Raw genomic sequence first — 21,088 nt, 5'->3', positions numbered from 1 at the left:
TGATGCTCTGCTCCAGCTGCTTTCCTAAACCATCCTGACGGCGTGATAGGACGTCCAGCCTCTCGCTTACCTGGCTGTTTTGTTGCTCGACGGCCTCGTTCACCAGGGCCTGACATGTGGTCTGCACCTCCTGCAACCCGCAGTGATTCTGCACCACCTGCTCGGCAACCTGCTCCAGACGATCAGTCAGCTGCTCATCAGTCAGCTCCTGTAATCGCTGCAGCCCTTGCTCAGCACCACAGAGCCGTAACCACCTCGGTGACCTCGTGCAGGCCCTCCTCCAGGTGGCTGAGTTGGGTGGTCAGTTGTACGGTGTTGCTGTTCAACTCAGCTTTCAGCTGAGCAGTGTCTTCCCTCATCTGAGCCGTGTGGGTGTTCAATTCAGCCCTCAACTGAGCAGTGTTGGTGTTCATTTGTGTCATGAGGTTCTGAAGCATCATCATGACAGATGCATTGTCGCTGGGAGGGTAGACTACTACAGAAGAAGCCAACATTACTTGGTCTGGTTCCTCTGGCTCAGACTCAGCTGCACAGATTTCTTCAGGTGGTGTCTGCTGTGGCTGTGGCTGTGACATGGTGCTTTAGGGCTTATACCCACAGCTAAACAGAAGTTAGCAACTTCCTTCGGGCCCCACAGTGCTGGCGCCACTGTAATTATTGTACACACAGGCACTTACAGAAATGTAGGTGTACCTACTTAAAATAAGCAGGTATTGTAGTACTCTTAAACCAAGTGGGTGGAGTTGTGGTGAATAATAGACTCGGAAGAATAAGAGAACATTTGCGTCAGGTAGGTAGGTGTATAAACCAGAGAAATGTCAATAATAATAAAAAAAGAATATTTTATTGAAATTAGTTAGAATAAAATACAAGGCCGTTCCAGGCACACATTTCCTCAAAGTAAAAAAAACAATTATGGATAGCTAGCGGTGCCTCTAGGATGGCCGGCAATACCAAAAGTTTCTGACGAAAATTAAAAAAAAAGTTAGTTCGCTCGGCTATTTAGGGAGATGAGTTAAAAAAAAACTTCAGGACCACTGAGTGTCCGTTGCTAACTCCGTCAGCAGTACAGGATGTATCCTACCGTACTGGAGATACGAATATCCTGCCTCTTGGAGTAATTCTCCGTCACCAAATCTTCAGAATCACGTGGCCGCGATGTCTTAATAACGTCTTAAGACGTAAATCACGTGCCCGCACTGAAATTATTTGTCACTATCAACGTTTATCGGGAACCGCCAGATAAAAACGTCCACTCGCCGCAATGGCCACCACCCGAAGTTCCAATTTTTAAAAGAATACCAGCCGACCGGAAACTGGCCGTTAATGCACTTTTTAATTGTTAACTTCAAATTTAAAAAGTTGTAAATTTACCGTAAATATCAGCAGGTCTGGAAAACAAAAATAAACACATGACCACTGCAAAGTTACTGTTTGTTTTTTCCAAATCTTTCAAAAAAAATAAATAACTGAAAAAAAAAAAAAGTCTGGCAAGGGCCTCGGCGGGCTGCATACGGCCAGATCACTGCGCCAGCAGCTCTGTACCGCACTGTACCGGTACAATCCGGTAGGAAGCGCTGTGATTGCGTTATCTAATATTCAAAAAAATTTAATTTATTTTCAGTTCGACCCGGCAGATGGAGATGTGATTAGATTCAGGGAAATTTCCTGTAAATTTTCGAATTTAAAACGTTTGAACAGAACAACGTCTGTTGGGTACGCTAGTGTGTGTACACACACACACACACACACACACACACTCACACTCACACTCCTGTTTTAAGAGGAATTGCTCAAAGTGCTTCCCTTCTTTTTAAAATGCAGCTCCTCTAAAAATGGAGAAAAAAAATTAAATTGAGAATTATCATTTTATTGTTTAATATGGACCTTTTTTATTTGATTTTTATTAAATTAAAGAAGTCCTTGTTTAATTTGGACTACTAAAGCTCTTCCTAAAATTTTCTTGAATAACTTCATTTACTAACATTCAGTTACTTATCATTTTCTAACCCTACTTCAACGTTATTTTAATACTGGATGTACCAATGTAAAGTTCATTTGATGAAAAATATTTTGTGAAATTTTTCAAGTTGTAGTTTTTTTTTAATACAGTCAGGGTACAAAATTTTTCACACATTCAATATTTGAAATCTTCAACTGCTTGAACTAACATTGGTCAGCCTTTTAAGATTGTCTGATGGGAAATCTAACACTCTTTCAAATTGTGTAATCAAATTTGGTCTAGCTTAAGTATATCTGAAATCATTAACCATTTTTGTTAGGTAATTTAGTGAAAAGTGTATCTGTATTAGAAGGATGGATAGTGGATGCCTGCCCTGTGTGTGCTGCAGCGGTGGTGACGACACCAGCCGCGCCGGTGACTGTGCCGCGGCAGCCCGGTGCGCCGTACGCCTGGCAGCGGGAGCCAGTGTCAGGTGACCGTCAGCCGTCATCACAGTTAGCTTGGTAGCTTGTCATGTATGCCAGGTTGTCCATCATCGGTATGATTCGTGGCAAAATGTGAAATGTTAGGTGTGACTCACTAGGAAACAGGAAAACAAAAAACTGAAATGGAAATAAACTCTAACGATAAACTATAAACGCTGGCAGCACAGTAATGCAAAATTGCGGCCAAAGCGACAACCGTAACCCTCTGAAAAGAGCTGAACGTGAGTGAGCTGCTCAGTTGGTGCCATATCACAGAATTTCGAAATTAAAAACCGAAGACCTGGGGCCTATTCCACCAATAAACTTTGCAACTTTTCAATTTGCACGTTGCACTTTGCATATAAATGAAAAGTGCAAAGTATATGTGTTCCACCAAAATTGTTAACCTCTTTGCATTCCTACAGCCAGTCTGCAAGTCTTTGCATTATTTTATTCATTGTCTACATTACTGTTGCCTAGTTTGTGGGTTATAGAGTGCATGATGAGTAAGAAAATAGAAGTTGTGCATAAAAAATTAGCAGTATTAGAACTTATAAAAGAAAAAAAAGATATATTATTTGCAAGTTTCTCGAGTACAGTAACACAGAAACAAAAGGAGAAGGAATGGACTGACGTTCTTTTAAATGCATAATCGCTTCAGCTTGCGGTGGCTGATAAGAAATGGACATTTGCGAGAGTTCAGTTGTGGGGGTTATGGAAGTGTCGAGCACTGGTAAGATATTTATCTAAATTACCATTTTTATGTCAGCAGTGCTTGGAAAAATAAATACTGTGTCCCGTATTTTAATGATGTTAAATTTTATCTTTCAGACGAAAAGAGATAATGCAAAAAAAAAAACATGCTCTGCTGGAGGCAAGGAAAACTTCCAGATGAAGTAGATAGAGCAGTGTATGACATTCTAGACAGTACTTCAGCAGTTTTAGATGGATTAGGCCTTCCACAAAGCCAAGAATATGTGACACAAGAGATAGTAGCAAGTATACACATTGAACCTTCTTCATCATTGCAAAATTCAAATGAAGCAGTGAGTCAAGATTCTGTAAAAGTTACTACGAACACTAAGAAAAGGAAGCATACAACTTCAGCATTAGGTGGTGACCATGAACGGGGGGAACTTAAAACCGCACTACTCAGAGGCGTAACTATATAATTTGGGGCCCGTGGCAAACTCTTTTGATGGGGCCCTATTAAATAAATTTGTCATGTTGTTCTTAGTTTAATTTTAATAAACCACTAAAGTAGTTACCCAACACTAATACTTAATTTTATTTTCAAGAGCATGGGTTTATACATTTACATTGAAATAACAATTTAATTTCAATAACATTTATTAAGAAAAATCTTTTCTCCTAGCTTTCTGTTCCTCAAAAGTATCTATGACATCATCAAAGTTTAACGATCGGGCCACAGAATTTTCAATAGACAGAATAGCCAAGTTATATAACCTATCTTGTCTCATAGAGTTTCTTAAATAGGTTTTTATTAATTTTAGTTTTGAAAATGATCTTTCAGAACTAGCTGTAGTCACAGGAATTGTAAGAAATAACATTAAAGCAGTGAATACTTCAGGAAAGCTGCAGGACATAAAAATTATTCTTAATTATTAATAAATCAGCAAGGTCTCTAATACACGAAGACTTTTCTATTTCGTCTCTGAAAGTGGACTGAAAACTGAGAATTTCCCTGGCAAATGATTCAGATATGTCTTTTTTATATATATCAACAAATTCTAGAGCTTTTTCTAATAAATCAGGGTAATTTAAAATTTGCAAAGTCGAAGGCTGCAAAACACTGAAATTGGAAACAATTTCATTCATCAGAAGAAACCGCGATTTCAGTTGTTCAATAATGATGTCTAATACTCGATAAAATATGTTCACTCTGAACAAACTTTCCAGATCTTGGAGACGCTCATCTTCGCAAAGTTCGTCGAAATGGCGTTTTACCTTCCTCTGACGAGTTTTAGAAAATTCAGGGGTGATTGACCATTTTTCTGCTACACTATTTGCTTCCATTTTCAAATTTACAAATTCATGTCGATATCTTTCCAATTCTTCTAGACAAATTTTCAAACGTTTTAAGGCATTTGAAAGATCAGTTGCTTTAGACTGAAGTGCTTTAGAAGCTGCATTGGTAGTTTGTAGTATTTTGCAATGGAAAACCAATAACATAATAAAATTGTAGTTTTCGATCTTCTCTTTGAGTGAAACAGCTTCATTTATTTCATCTGATTTGCAATTTAATAGAATTGTTTTCTTAGTGCTTTTTGGACTTCAACAAACCAAACTTTTAAAGCGAAAACAGCATCATAACGTTCAGCCCATCTAGTAGGGTTTAATATTTTTAATGTTATTGAAGTTGAAGACTCCCTGTCTTCATTAGATATTAAACTTGATAAAATATTCCATCTTTTGATACTATGCCCAAAAAAATTATAAATTTGTTGAACTGTATCAAAAAAATTCTGCATATCAATAACCTCTCTTACTGGATCATTGAGTACTAGATTTAAGTTATGAGCAGCACAGTGAACGTATACGGCATTTGGCTCGACATCTTTTATCAGTTTTTGAACTCCACCATAAGTCCCTTTCATTGTATTAGCACCATCATATCCTTGTCCTCGACACTTATTTAGAGGAATATTTTTGTCATTTATGGATTTAATAATTTGCTTGGACATTGCTAAGGCAGTTTAATCCTTAACTTCATGGAATCCTAAAAATGTCTCCTTAATGACAAGTGCCTTTGGGATTCCATTATCATCTTTCTCGATCATACAATAATGGTAAAGTTCACACATTTGATCAATTTTTGAAATATCCTGAGTTGTATCGAATATGATAGAGTAGAATGGTGCAGCGTTTATTTCGTTTATGAGTGCATTTTCTACTTTTAGAACCAGGACTGAAATTAGCTCATTTTGTATTTTTGGACTTAAGTATTTTATTTGGCCCTTTGGTTTATTTAACAATTCTTCTAAATTCGGGTCGTATTTTCCTAATAACTCAACAATACTCAAAAAGTTTCCTCAGGAGCTTGGATCATTGCTATCTGCATTTTCTCTATGGCCACGAAATGCTAAATTACACATTGAAAGTGTCAGAGTAACATGAAGGAGTCTAGAAAGTACTTGGCGCCAAAATGATTTTTCTTTTTTGATCATCGACTCTTGCTCTTCATCAAGTGTTCCGTGTAGCCGCCACTGTTGATACGTAAGACAAGAATCCAGATGAATTTTCGATGTCTCGTGTCTTTCTATGGCGTCTACAATATGTTTCCAGTCATCATAGCCCTCCATCCAAACATTTTGTATTTTTTTAGATGCACAATTTGCGAATAACCAACACGGTTCACAATACGCCTTCTGAAGTATTATAGAATAGGATAGCCATGTACGTTCAAGTTTCACGCCAGACTTGGAAACAATATACATAGTAATGTTTTTCTATTAAAGATCTATTGTCACAATCTTTTAAGAAAGGGCCCTTAGGTTTACTATGCCCGTTTTCAATCACGAATCTTTTCACTTGATCGGTTCTTTAAAATGACCCTTGTCAGTAAAATATGGCGAAGATACAATATTGTTCACACTAAAATATGATTCACTTTGATTTTTGCTAGTACCTTGTTGTGGTTGTTCTAGATCTGGATAGAAACTGGTGTCGGGTGCTGCATCTGGTAATTCTGGTATACTTTTAGTAAGGTCCAATTCTTCACTTTTGGGGCACTGTTCACTGGCATTTTTAATAATAACGTCATCATTCTTTAAGTACTGACTAATTTTAGGTAACTTTTTATTTTTTCTTCAGTCTCCCTCTTTCTCTTTCGTTTTTCACTCCCACTTAAATATTTTCTAGAACTAGACATTTTATTAACTAACTTTCACAATTAACTTTACTTTTCCACCATTTGCAGGTTTAATAAAACAACAAATCCGAAAAATCAAAGATACAAATGATCAATTGTCAAGACAGTCATACAAAGAATGTCAATGCTCACCCGCGCTGCCAACGTACCGCAACAAAAAATGTAGAAACCAATGGATGCATTCTAAAATTGATCAACACATTTTTGTTTAGGATGTGTTGAAATTCTTAATGATTAATTTGAATTTGTATTATGGTCTTTAATGGATTTTAAGCTTTAAAAAATGATATATTTTTTTAAGTAAAATAAAATATAATATAACTCAGGTGCAATGTTAAAAATTTATTTCTGCGCTTGCGGTCTTTTGGGCCGGGGCCCGTGGCAGTTTGCCAGCCCTGCCACCCTATAGTTACGCCACTGGCACTACTCAAAGTAGAGTTATATTATAGAAAATTAAAGTGCCTAAAATTGGAGAGAGAACTGGGTTTGCCTCCCTCTGAGGTAACACAGGATGTTTAATGTAATATGTGAAATTAACTTCAATCGTTTTTTTAAATCGGAACCTTGTATTGTAACAAATATAAATAAAGTCTTTATGAAGCATTTAACAACAATCTTGAACACAATTTCACTTTTGGAAGTGATTCAGTAGAGAGTTTAGACGCTGTTGGGCACCAATTGATATGACTTCAGCATCCCCATCAATGTTGTTCAAATCCACATCTTCATCATCACTGCTCAGATTGTGTTCATTCTGCGGATATCCTTCACAAGCAATGTTGTGAAGGGTTGCTGTAGCTAGAACAACTTTAGCTGCTCGGTCTGGCACTAGTCTTAAATGGTTCAGGCATGGGAAACACTCCTTCCATATACCTATAGAATTCTCAACAATCCGCCTAGTTTTTTTATGGTGCCTATTAAAGCGCTGCTCTGTGGGAAGATCTGGATTTAGGTTTATTGGTGGAATTAGCCACTCCTTCAAACCATAACTGCTATCGCCTAGCAAAACTGCACCTGGAAATGGTCTCCACCCATTCTCAAAATGGTGGCATATAGCAGAATTTCATAGTACTCTGGAGTCATGGACACTTCCAGGCCAGTTAGCATTCACACTGTACAATTTGTAATTAGGGCCACTGATAACCATTACATTTAAAGAGTGTTTGCCATGTCGGTCAACATAAACTTCTTCATGTATTGGTGGACTATCAATGTTTGTCAATGTTCCATCAACTACGCCGCATACAGATGGAAATCTACCTTTAACTAAGAAATCTTTTGGAATGTTCACTGTGGATTCTGGCCAGCATACAGTATTATTAAACAGGATATTGATTATTACATCCACAACTTTTGCTACAGTTCGGCACACAGTAGATTTGGCTACTCCATGCATTGAAGCCACACCGTGCATTTGTCCTCCATTGCCCAACCAATGTAGGCATAATAGTATCTGCTGCTTGGGAGATAACATTTACTCCTATTTGTAATGTTCTGGAGGTGTGGCCCAATAGCACTCAAAAGAACATCAACTTGTTGTGCACTTAACCTAAAACATTCTTTAAAATGAATATCATTGTCAGTCCCGAAATTTATTCTTCATCTGTACACTTTCCTTACTGGAACTCTGTCATCTTCATCAGATTTATCACTTGAATGCAATAAAATGCGCCTCATCGTTTACCTTCTTTTACTTTTGTAGGTTATGTGTTTATGTTACTATGTTTTCATTTCTCTCAACCACATTAAATAAAATAAAATAATTACTTAGATACTAAATTTATAACAAACAACACTTTTAACCACCTCAAACAAATTATTTAAATAAGATCACACAATAAAAAGTTAAACTGCAAAAGCAAAATAATATTTGCATAACCTCTGAAAACTTTGCAAATATTTATAGATGAATTATGCAGAGAGAGATTATTGTGGAACAGAAACACGTTCAAAAGTTCAAAGTCTTTGCACTTTTCGCTTTGCACTTTTCAATTTTTGCTTTGCGAATTCTAATTTTCGTGGAACAGAAGTAAGAAAGAAAAGTGCAAAGTGAAAAGTTGCAAAGTTTATTGGTGGAATAGGCCCCTGGTCACAGATGTTGCACAAAAAAAGTCTTTAAATAAACAGTTACCATGTTGGAAGTCATTAAACTTTAATTTTCAGTAGCGTTTAGCTATATTTTTTTTTGACATATCACTTTAGTTTAGTCACACATAAAATATAAACAGTTGACGACTGTCCGCATAAATCATGTGGAAATATTCTCAGAAAAGGTGATACATTTCTGCTAATACTAGTAGATCTGTTTCATATTATGTTTAATTTTGCTTAGTATATAAAAAAAAGATAGTGTGATATAAAAAAAATTTTAAAATTTTTATAAAAATGTCCAAAAAAATGTTTTGGAATTTGGTTGCCAGGTATGTGTAGATAGCCTGAAAGAATACCAGATTAAAGATATTTTACTGAATTTAACAAACGAAGCTACTAGTCTATTGATTGAATTTTGACATGAGATCAAATAAGTTTGCGTTCATTGTAAATGTGGGGGGCAAAGATTAGCCGTGGAAACAAAACTTTGTGTTCTTGTAAAAATGAAGGTTGTTTGTTCAGATTGGATGGCATCTTCAGTAAAAAAAATGAACTAAGGAAATAAAATTAATGTTGAATCCTTTTGTAGAGTTTCCATGGGATACATGAACCATTTTCTTAATCATTGATTCCACATTTTCAAGTTTGAAAGACTCTTACACTTTTAAGTTGAACAAGATGTTAAAGTTGTTGATATGTGGCCATATATGACCATGGTCAGTCTTAAAAAGTATGTTTAGGGGGTGGATGTTGATTTAACTTTACCATATCACTTTATCATTTGTATTTAACTTATGTATACATAACAGTCTAAAACAGGGTTGCATATCACAAAATCTAGCCAAAAAAGATCATTTGTAATAATCAAAGATTTTATGTAGCATATTTTACAAATACTAATCATTAAATAATAATTACTTGTATACTTTCCAAAATATAACTTGTATTTTAGTTCAACATAATAGATAAGTTACAAGTCACTTCATTAATACTATAGTTCACAAGTTTTTATGGAATAGGCACAAAATATCACAAAATTTCAGAAAGAATGCTACACAACCCTATTTTTTCAAGTATTTTCATACTGCCGTAGCTGTTAGAATACACAGGTGAGACATTATATGCATTATAAGATTATATAACAACTTTTTCTTTCTAATATTTAATTAGATGTGAGGACACAGCACGTGGACCCGGCTGAGACTGCCGATCAGGGAGTTGCGTGGCCCGTGCTCTACCACGGGGCTGGAGACACGCGGCCACACGTCAGCTCTGTGGACCAGGGTCCATAATTTCTGAAACAAAAAAAAATAACAGTAGGATGAAACCTGTTGAAAAAGGAAGAGAATATAACAAAAATGAAAGGAAAAATAATTTACGGGCGATCTGAGGTCGGGAAGTGGGGGGTTTTTTAAGGGTAAAAAACTGTTTATCTCGATTTCCGGCAAAACTACATACAAGTCCTATGGAAAAAAATTAAATAACAAAGTTGTAGGTAGTAAAAAGATAAGACAACTTTTGTGATTACACTTTTTTCACATAACCTCAAAATTTATGTGAAAAATTCAAATAATCAAGTTTTTTGTTTTTTATTTTTATCTTATACGGAAAAAAAATTTCACGAAATTTGTTGAAAACTTACCTTTTTATGTCTCAAATACAATGTAATTTTTGGATTTGAAATATTTATTTTTTCATACTTAAATTACTTGAAAAATGTATGATTACATGTTACATTGATAAAAAAAAGAAATTGCAAATCCATAAATCATAAAGATTGCATGAAACATGCGAAAATAGTTGTTCTAAATATTAAAGATAGGATTTAAAGGGAATTTCAATTTAAAAATGTGATTGCTGCAATTTTTTTCAGTAAAAAAGTTGATTTATTAAATTCTAATTACATTTATGTCATAGAAAATCTCATAATATATTAATAGAAATGTAAATTATACTATTGAATTTAGATATTTTATGCTGATTATGTTATTCATTATAATACTTTCAAATACATTAATCTTGCTATTTATAAATCTTATCTTGAATTCTAATCACTTGTTCATTACTTTTTGTCTCTTTGATGGAATTTCTTCATCGTTAGATTCAACAAACCTCCCCGATTCTAGTAGATCTTCGAAATCTTCAAGACCATCACCGTCTTTCGTATCCAATATTATTTTTAGTCTGAATTGGTTCTTCATCCACAATTTCATCTGAATCACTAACTTCCTCGTAGGTTTTTTCTTCCACATTGGTGCATTTTTCAGACCATGACAATTTGAGCATAAATTTGTGCATTTTAAACCATGTTTTTGGCAGCCACATTTTAAACTATTACATCCAGTTTCACAGCTGCAGCAAATAGTTTTGAGCAATATTTCCGGAATTAACTCCTTGTGCATAATCCCACGTTGATGTTGCTTCCAGCCCCAATCTGTTGCTGTCAGTTCATTACCCAGCCAAGTTTGAAGTTGATAATATGCCCTGTAACAATGTTGTTCTCTTGCACCTTCTGTGAGTGGGAGATTTGCCAATATGAAAGATGATTTAATTTTTGCCAATTGATATTTTTGAAATCTTAATTGATTCAGTGTTATATTATCATTTTTACATTTATAAACAGATTTGATTAATTGTAATCCATTGTTTTCGATATCTTTTTTGTTTGCATCTTTTTTATAAAAAATATTGGCCAAATTTGACAAATTTTTATCGTGTAATAATGAATTTACAATACTCTTCTTTCCTTTTCCGGCAAATCCAGATGTATTGCAACCAGAAAAACAATGCAGACATGCAACAATATTTTTGAAGGATTCATATTTGAAACTATTAGACGTGAAAAATAGATCTTTAACATTTCCAGAACCTGGCTTCAGAAAATAAATGTTATGATTATTTGAATTTAATTGAATCAAAAGGACCAAAAGATCAATATCTTGACCCTTCAACAATGACAGTTTTATTAGTATCTCTGGCAATTTCTATCGAGGTCTTAATTATGTCAGCATCAGCATATTCTTCTGCTTGTTTACAGGAAAATCCTTGTGACTGTAATCTTTTCATTAACGTTTTTATTATTTTGTCCTTTTTCTCGTTAGGTAAAAATTTTTCTTGCAGAAATGGTATTTTTGTATGGTTTTGATAATTGAACTCTGGAATATTGTCTGAGGTTTTTCTACGACTACGTTCTCCTTTTTTAGTTGAATTAGCTGCTGGTACTGTTGTCACAGTAACTGATTTTTTTAATTTCGGGGTACCCATCAAAAACGATATAGCTGCTTGCTGCGTAATGTTTTTCTACATAGTGAAAATATTTATTTATAATCTCGTTCACCATTTCATTTTTCTGCCAAATTACTTTGTGCAGTAAAAATCCACCGTCGACAACATGCACAATGCCGTCAGATTGCGTTGGTCCATTCGCACTCACAAATAATTCATAAAGTTGAGATTTAACATTTTTCCTGAGGTCATTTTCTGTAAAAAGGGGCAATGGATAAGGTGCAAGCTCGTATTGTAAATAAGTTTCCATATCTTTGTTACTGTCGATTGTTAACGAAATTCTTTGAAATAACAATAATGGATCAATGGCTATAATATCTCCATTTACTTTAACGGAAGATTGAACCGTTTTTAGAGACAAGACTTTGTTTTTTCTTTTAAATTTGACACTGCCAAAATTCATTCCAACAATAGTTTGCAAAGATTTTTTCCCTTCTTCATACGCTTCGTAGCAATTTACAAAACTACTGCCAATAATTCCAGAAAATATTGACATAATGTTATCAGTCTCTGGAAAAGGATCATACCTGTTAAAAATTTTTTGTAATATTTGTAAATCAGCTACATCTCTTTTTATTCGATATTCCCTGGAATCAATGTGTTGCTCTGTAGTTGCAAAAGAAACATTACAAAAATCTTCCATTTCATTGCAAACTTCGACAAGTATGATCATTGTTAATACGAATTTTGCTAAAACACTTTCAGACAAACCACGACCATGTGTATGTCCACCCTAAGTTTTCATAGATCTCATCAAAACTTGCTCGATCGTCATATCCGTCCAAACTCCTGACCAAAACTTGTGAGTACGTCTAATCGTAAAGAATCCTTCGGTGAATCGTGTAAATTCATAATCATCGTTTATTGTGTCTTTAAGCTTACGCATATCTTGGAGATAAAGTTGAGCAGATTTTGCGTATAAAAAGTGCCCACTTACATGAAAATAGGGAAGCATTATTTCCACGCATTTTAAATGTAATTCCCAATTACATGCACGTTCAGCCCGTATAAAATCTTTAACCAATGAGATCATTTGCCAGTACTGCATCCAAAGTTTTGCGGTAGGACCTCTTTTTTGTATTAATTTTAAATGTTCGATAAATTTTTCTTTTATGATCTTAAAATCTTCGTGATGGAAATTGTCTTCAAAATATTCCGTTTCTAAATCCAGCAAAAATGTATCCATTAACCCCTTTTCTATGTCCGACAACTCCATCGATGAAAAAATCAATTCAGACAAGGCGAGCTGTACTAGAAAATGTCCTCTGATAGCTCGCGCATATGCGTGACCAGAAAGAGCTTTATCGGAAGAATTTTCTGCATATATTTCACAAAAAGCCTCCTTAAGTCCACTACCATCCATGATGAATCCAATCGCTCTGAGGAACGACATCAATAAATGAAAGCCCCAAGTCTTATTTGGATTGATGACAAATTGTAGGTATCATTATCTAAATCAATACTGGCTAAGATTTCACGAACTTTATGGTATAGCAGTTGGTCAAACGTTACGAAAACAATCTTTTGCTCTTGTTTTTGGAATTGTTTAGCCCCTTCTACCAACGATGTAAAAATGGTATCATAATCACTTGGTGGATTTTTTATAAATGGCACAGGAATAATTTTTGAAGTATGATAAGGCCAATTAGTATGTAACTTCTCCATGAACCCATTCCAACCATCGGATTTGTTGTTTGCAAATTTTGAATAAGACCATGTAAAATCTGCCGAAGAAATTTCATAGATGTCCGTAACATCTAAAATATCTTCTACCTGAACTGTTTTCAATCCATCGGAATTTTTGTTTTCAAAACGTTTCAATTTCATAAATCCAATTTCGCCTATCTCTTCAGAAGATGGAATTTGTTTTAATTTAGAGATGGTTTTCTTTGAAGTAATACTAGACGCCAGAGTAACTACCATTATTCCACCCATTGCATAAAAAGTATTCTTGCCGTCAATCGTGCATGTATTATGATCCGCATTGTCATAAATAAATTGAATGTATGAATCTGGAGAAAACGTATGATTAGCAGGGTCATTGATAATCGATGCTTCAAAGCGCAAAGTTTCTTTATACGAGGAGCACAAACCTAAATTAGATAATGAGTAGATCTCAATCCTTTAGAGGCACATTTTTTGTGAATCATTGACGACAAACCAAGTAAAATTGGAGATAAAAAAGAACGTGGCCTTACGGATGTAATGAAACAATTAGACATTTGGCCACTTTTTTATCCATCCTGAATTAGGTTTACATGAAAGTGCTATTGTTGGGTTTCGAACATTTAACAAAACATTTTAAAGTTTAACTTTATAAATATTATTATTCTAAAGTAATATGTTACAAAAAAGTTTTATAATAATCAAACAATGAAAAATATTTTAAACGAAGCTTCTTTCAAAATATATGATCCACCTTGCCTATTAGCATCAATGAAAACATGTACAACATGATTAAATGGGTAAAAAAAAAAAAAAAAAAAAAAAAATTTGCACAAACAATATTAAAACTACTGATCACAACTTTGTAACTTTTCTAAATTGTTTGCAGTACAACAAGTACATGCATCCCAATTTTGTAAATGACAGTTTCTATGGAAAGCAGTACCTATGTCTTATTTGCAACAGCTTAAAACAAGCTGGATAAACAACCTTATACTACCTAAACATCATAGTTCATCTTATCATGTTGTTTGCCAGAAAAGTATTATCAAAAATGTATTTAATTTTGATTGTATATAATGACTAATACATGTGCAATAGAAAAAGCAAGTAACTCAATACATGGGTGGCTGGAATCAGCCATTATTAAATCTCGTGTGTTAGCTGCGAAAATGTTGACTTGTACAGCCTGTAAGAGTTCACTGCTGGACACCGTACACTTCACGTGAATTGAAGTAATATCCATAACATGGCGATATGACGACTCCTTAACGCTCCAGGGTGGCACACAATGCAATGAAAGTTGAGTTATTTCTGTTAAATGGCTTGGTTGTCATTATTGTTTTCACTGCACTAAATCTGTGTTTAAGGTTTTCATGAATATGACATGGAGTACAGCCATTAAATAAGAAACAGCCATTATTATGTGAGACTTGATCGAAGTTTTACATTTAAACGAGTTAAAAAATTTGGTTCTGACAGCAACAGTATCACAACGGCTTAAGGGTCAAACTCCTGGGAGTCAAGACTTGGTGGATCCAGATATGTGTGTTTTTTGTGTGTGTTTGTGTGGGTGTTTAAGTGCGTGCGTGCATTTTCTCTCCCTGTGTTGATGTAGTTGATTGTTTCCTGTATCATTTAATAAAAATATATTGTAGCTGTTTCACAAGTTTCAATTTTCTGTATATAAGTGAAATGTTTAACTCTCTATTTGTTTGAATGTTTTGTTTATTTTGTACTGTTGTTAGTTGGAGGTAGTCTGAATGTAAGTTATCTCCGCTGACCAGGGGTGTCTCCGGAGGGCCACCGCCCCAGTGGGAACACAGCCCCCGAGCAGCACTTCCCCCCCGCACCCCCCGCCCCGGGCAGCCTGCTGTACGGCCGCGAAGGGGAGGGCTACGTGCAGTGGCCGGCCTACCAGCAGTACCGCAAGCAGTACGATGGTACGTGTGGGTCCCGCCCCCTCCAGTTCAGGCTACTTGCACTCATAGTGTTGTTAGTTTAAGTGCACAATTCTTATTGGCAAAGGTAATAAATTCATTTGGTGGTGGGTAACTTGGCCTGGCACATGTTCTCAGGGTCCAGCGTTTCTCAGAAAACTATCAAATATTTTGCTATTGTAATGTAATTTTTCTACCATAATTTTACATTGTGGATAGTATCCCAGATATATAGCTAGTGTGTATTTATGAAATTTGTTTTACACTATGAACTTGTATTTATCACGTTGGCACTTGTGCACAAAAATAGGGTGTAAGTTCAGATAAAATTTGATGGTAACAATTTATTTTCGTGTGTAAACTTTTGGTTATTTTCATGTAAAATTATGTTATGTTATTATAATGGTACAACAGTACTGAAGTGGTCTCAAAATTGTGTTGGATTTTGCTTCACCCAGACTTCATGACTCTTTAAAATGGTTCTACCTCCTATCATGTTAGGAATTAGCTTGTTTGTTCTCTTATTAGCTTTATAGCTATTCCTTCCTATAACTTAAAATTAATTATATATGTATCTATATAATATGGTACCGTAACATTTCTTAAGGGTTTGGAACCCAGCAATACGGAATAATTTTGTTAAACTTCTCTGTCTGTGTGTGATCTGTTTGTAAGTTTGTGTGACCATATTTCTCTCAGAATAAGATAAAGAGAGTCAACATTAACAAAGAAAGATGGAAATTTTATAGGTCAAAGATTTTTATTGTTTTGATTCAAAACTTAAATTGGTGTATGAAAAGTCAATTTGTATGTAAAAGAAATTGTCAAAAAATTTGGTTTTTTAAATAGGCATGGAAAGTGTCATTTTTTAGAGCCTATTATGTAGAAAATTAGATAATATTTTGCATGACATTTCTTTTAGATGACGTTACTCTTTCAAATCTATGTTTAAATTATTTTTTATTCTTAATTGAAGTGTTAAGATGATATATTAGTATTAATAATGTTATACAGCTCAATATTTTTTTGAATAGGCCTTAGTATCATTAGTATTAAGTAGTTTGCAATACACTTGTTTTATATAATGATGGGCTTTCACTGCTTCTGACATTAAAATAACTTGGAAAGCGATATTTCTACAAAAAACCCATTTCTATTAACTGTAATTGTAATTTTGAAAACTAAAAATATTTAATTGTTAAAAAGCCTTGATGGTAATGATTTCAGATGAAGGGTATTGCTGTGTGTGGAGTGTGTTGTTGTTGCAGACGGAGGGAACAGTCACATCTTCAACCACAAGAGCAGCGGGTTGGTGTCTGAGACCGACAGGTACTCTCCCGGCCTCTCTGCCTTTGTAAGGAATAGTGACTTGGAGGTGTCGGCCCAAGGGTGAGCCGTGAGTCACTCCAGCGCTCAGCGCTCAGCGCTCAGCGCTTAGCATGTGCTACCTTCGACTGTCGTAGGCACTAGTGTAGGTTGTGTGCTTCCTCAGTCACTACATACACGGTGTGCGTTGGAACCATTCCATCTGGCACAATCTGGTTTTAATACATTTACCATACAAATACTTTTCTACTTTATTTCCTTTCATAATAATATACTTATAATGTAACATAAAGCCAGGAAAATATTTTAAATAGAATTTAAGAAATGACTACATGTTTAGACACATTTTCCATATAATGTGTAATTTTAATGAAATAGGGCTTGATGTATTGTCGTCACTAGGCTCATTAGTGGTGTATGTAGTTACGTAGCACATGATAGTATCCCAACCGTTTTTGGTATCAAGAGGATTGGTTCAATACCTATTTAGAACATATGCATTGTATGTCATAGGAAAAAAACCAAAGCAAAAACAAAGAAAGATGAATACAGAAACAGCAGAAAACATGCCAACATTACCCAATGTCAGATGTTAAAAGTAAAGACAGCACAGAGAACTCCAGGGAAGGAATTAGTCAGAACAACATCACAGCACAAATGAACACAGTGAGCTGACAAGACAGTTGCAATAAAAATGGTAAATACAGACAAAAAACTTTGGGCAACACAGTAACAGTACAGGAACCCATCATGATACTAAACAGATAATTTGGACAACACATTGGCAATACAGCGATGCACATCGTTGTGTTCAGATGTATGTTGCTGTATTGTCAATGTGTTGTCCAGATTATGCGTCTAGTATCATTGATGTATTCCTCTGTCTGTTGTGGTGTTGTCCAAAGTTTACTGTTTTGGTTGCAGTTGTCTCATTGTTGTCAGCTCACTGTGTTTGTATGTGCTGTGATGTTGTTCTGACTAATTCCATCCACAGAATTCTCTGTGCTGTCTTTACTTTTAACATTTGTCATCGTCTGATTTTAGATTTTGGTTTGTGTATTCATCTTTCTTTGTCTGTTCTGGTTTTCTCTATGACATACAGTGCAAGCTATCAATGGTGTGTGTCCAAAATAATGATTTAAATCAATCTTCCCCATTGCAATAATCCTTCAAAAAATGAATAGGATTGATGTGGAGCATTCATGAATTGTGTAACTTGCTCGTTGCACCTTCCATGTCGATGACGGTGGCTCCAGCGAGCGAGGACAGGCGCTATGTCCAGGTCGCACATGAGGAGCGGCTCTTGTTGGTGCTCGCACTGCTGTGTAGAAGTGCAGTGGCCAGTTGACTGTTGCTGCCTCTTGTGTCTACAGTTGGATCTGGGCCAGCCCCTCGGCCAACAGCACACAGCTGCACATGCGCTGTATCCGCTCTTTTGGCCCTGCCTTCATGACATTAAATAAGCTTCAAATTAAAATTTATTTTCAATAATATTGGTGTAAAGTGCTGTTGTAGTATTTTGGATTTGGCAATAAGGTATACATAAATTTATTTTTGGAACACACGAGGCAACATAATATATTCATATTTGTCAACTGCACTATTTATGAATAAATGATTATATTTCTCTCATTTGTGTAGATTTTTAGATTTGGATTGTTAAAATTTAGCCTTTTTTTTTTTTTTTTTTTTTTTTTTTTGTGAAACCAATTTTAAGAATTGTTTCAGTCATTGTATAGTCCAAGGGTTGTTTTTGAAGCTCATGAGGAAGATACTGGCAGTTTTGGTAGTGGTCAGAGTACAAGCTCTGCTAACTTGATGAATCTTCTTCCAGTGCAGCAGGTGGTAGACTCAATATAGTGTCATACACGTGGTGCGTGTGACGATAGTGCAGGTGTGAGCACCAAACATCAGCTGGAGCTGTGGTGTACACTTGGGGTCAGTACGTTGCCACCAGGGCCGCCGTGCAAGGGGGGGGGGGGGGGGAACAAGATCCCCGGGGCCCGGACACCAGGGGGTCCGGGCAACAGAGGTGTGGACCCACCACCCCGATAGCACGACGAAAATTACAAGTTGGAAAGTTTAAGATATCACACAGTCATGTTCGTGGTAACTTTTTACAAGCGTATCAGCTTGGAATAAAGTAGACTACAAAAGAGACAAAATATATATCTATAAGATGTTTTGTTTCATCATAGATGAAGAGGAAGCTTGGTTATCGCTTGGCGGCGGAATGTTAAAAACTTGATAATGCAATGAAAAATATGCCGGCCATGGCAGGTGAATATTGTGTGAGGAAGGTTTTATTTCAAGATAAAAAGCGGGACAGCTTCGGTTGCAGCCAGTAATTCAGATTTATTTACGCACCTTGATTTGTCTACCCTTATCATTCAGTTTTAGCGTGTTACAGTGGGCACAATGCACACATACAGCTGGCAAAGAATACTTGTGTATTGTGTGTTTGTGTGTGTGTTTGTGTGTATGTTTGTGTGTGTGGGAGCGTGTGTATTTATTTTTGATCGACTTTTCTCCAGTTTGCTTTTAATATGAATTAAATGACGTATTAAGTACGAAGATTCAAAAACACATGCAAGAAGCGGTGGTGTGTATCGCTGAATATGCAGATAATAAATAGGGTAGCATAAAAATATTTGTTATGTAACATATTAAATATACATGAGTCTAATTTTGTTCAGAGCTAAAAATATGAGAGCAGATTGTTAAGCTCATCAATACCCTCCACTTTTTAAATTTATATTTTTATTAAAAAATACAAGCCACGTAAAATACAATATGCTAAATTTTTTCGGAAAATTATGAAATACCAACATAAATCCGATGCTCTAAAGCGGAAAGAAAAGCATCAAAAAGAAGAAAATGCTAACAAAGGTCAGACAAATTTAATTTAATATTGGGTTTTTGTCATCTATCACAGATGAAAAACAAATTAAGGAGGCAGATAATTCTTTTGAAATTCCCCATTGTTCTCAAGATTTGAACTCATTGTTGTGTACTGATGTTCAAACTACGTCAAGTGCCGAGTTAGCTACTACTGTTATAGACTTTCCAGACAAGTTATCTCTACCATTGAAACAAAAATACATAATCAAATCGAGTAACTCTCATAATAGTCTTAATCAGATTGAAGGGCAAGTTTGACATTGTATTTCTTACATCTGTGACAATGACCACTAAAGAAATAGAGAAAGCTGTTTTAAGAGGACCCCAGTTGTATTCCAAACTCATTACCCCCGATGCTACTCTATGTGCATTTCCTTTGCCTTAGCTTAAGTGCAAACTGCCAAAAAACTAAACTGTACCAAGAGACTGGCTGGTTTGGAGTGATAGCTGGCAAGCGTTGTTTTGTTTTCCTTGCAGAGTATTTTTAAATCAACCAGAATCAGTTCTGTCTCAATTTGTGTCTGTATGAGGCTATTCCAGAGATTTGAAATGGAAATAGTTTTATGATAAAATCCCTGAAAACCAAATCAGCAATAGCCACAAAGAATGTTACGTAAAGTGTAAGAATTTAGAAATTCATTTTGGTCACTCAAAAACCATATTTCAAAGCTTGGAGAAACAATTAGCAAATGAATAAAGTTTTTGGAAACAGGATATACAGTGTTTACTTGATGTAACCTTATTTCTCCGTGAACGTGGCCTGCCATTCAGAGGAACTATCGAAATATCTGGGGATCCAAATAATGGAAATTTTTTAGGACCTATTGAGCTGTTGAGTCATTACAACCCTTTACTAGCAAAACATGTTGATGTAGTCCGAGAGTCTCACCAATCTGGCAAAAGGCTACAATGTCATTATTTATCTGGAAAAATTCAAAACAAATTCATTTCTTGCTGTGCTCAACATGTTAGATTGGCTATTCTCAAGGAGGCTAACAAATCTAAATATTTTGCGATCATAGTAGATGCCACTCTTGTTTCTAGTCACTCAGAGCAAACAGCATTTGAAATAATATATGTCAATTTCAAAGAGATTTTAAACAAATATTAATTTCAAGAAAGGTTTTTAGAGTTCAATGACTGCAGTGAAAAAAACAGGAGAAAAAATAGCAGAGTTGAACCAAGCAACCCTTGAAGTGCACAAAATTCTTATCGAAAATTGCAGAGGACAAGGGTATGACAATGGGAGCAACATAGCTCAGTCCTTTCTTTTGAAAATAAATCCTTTAGCAAAATTTTCACTTTGTGGCTGCCACAGCCTTAAATTATGTGGGGGTCAACGCAGGACAATGTTGTAGGGAAGCACAGACATTTGTTGGGGTTCTGTAACTAGACAATTAATTTTTATGTAGCCCTAAGAGATGGGAAATTTTGAAGAATCGCGTGTGTGTTTCATTGTATTCTACATTACAAACAAGGTGGAGTGCTAGAGTGGATAGTGTAAGACATATAGTAGCTCTTGTTTGTAACGTAACAGAAGCCGTCAAAGTGTTAAATTTGA

General features: G+C 35.4%; 1 protein-coding gene across 5 annotated transcripts in view; it reads left to right on the top strand.

The window, feature by feature from the left end:
* LOC134531542 (low-density lipoprotein receptor-related protein 11) overlaps positions 1-21,088 on the top strand; it is a 200,976-nt gene that overhangs the window by 85,157 nt on the left and 94,731 nt on the right. For 4 of the 5 annotated variants that reach the window (XR_010075026.1, XM_063367221.1, XM_063367223.1 and 1 more), the window contains exons 5-7: positions 2,352-2,435; positions 15,148-15,303; positions 16,569-16,629. Coding sequence is in view for 4 of the 5 variants with exons in the window: in XM_063367221.1 (XP_063223291.1) it covers positions 2,352-2,435; positions 15,148-15,303; positions 16,569-16,629 (301 nt within the window). In the remaining variant the exon portion in view is untranslated. The remainder of the gene's footprint in view (positions 1-2,351; positions 2,436-15,147; positions 15,304-16,568; positions 16,630-21,088) is intronic. The other variant, XM_063367222.1, reaches the window with a different exon arrangement.

Source organism: Bacillus rossius, chromosome 5, assembly GCF_032445375.1.
Source record: "Bacillus rossius redtenbacheri isolate Brsri chromosome 5, Brsri_v3, whole genome shotgun sequence".
NCBI lineage: Eukaryota > Metazoa > Arthropoda > Insecta > Phasmatodea > Bacillidae > Bacillus > Bacillus rossius.
Note: the sequence above shows the minus strand (reverse complement) of the source record. Positions and strands in the feature narration are given on the sequence as shown.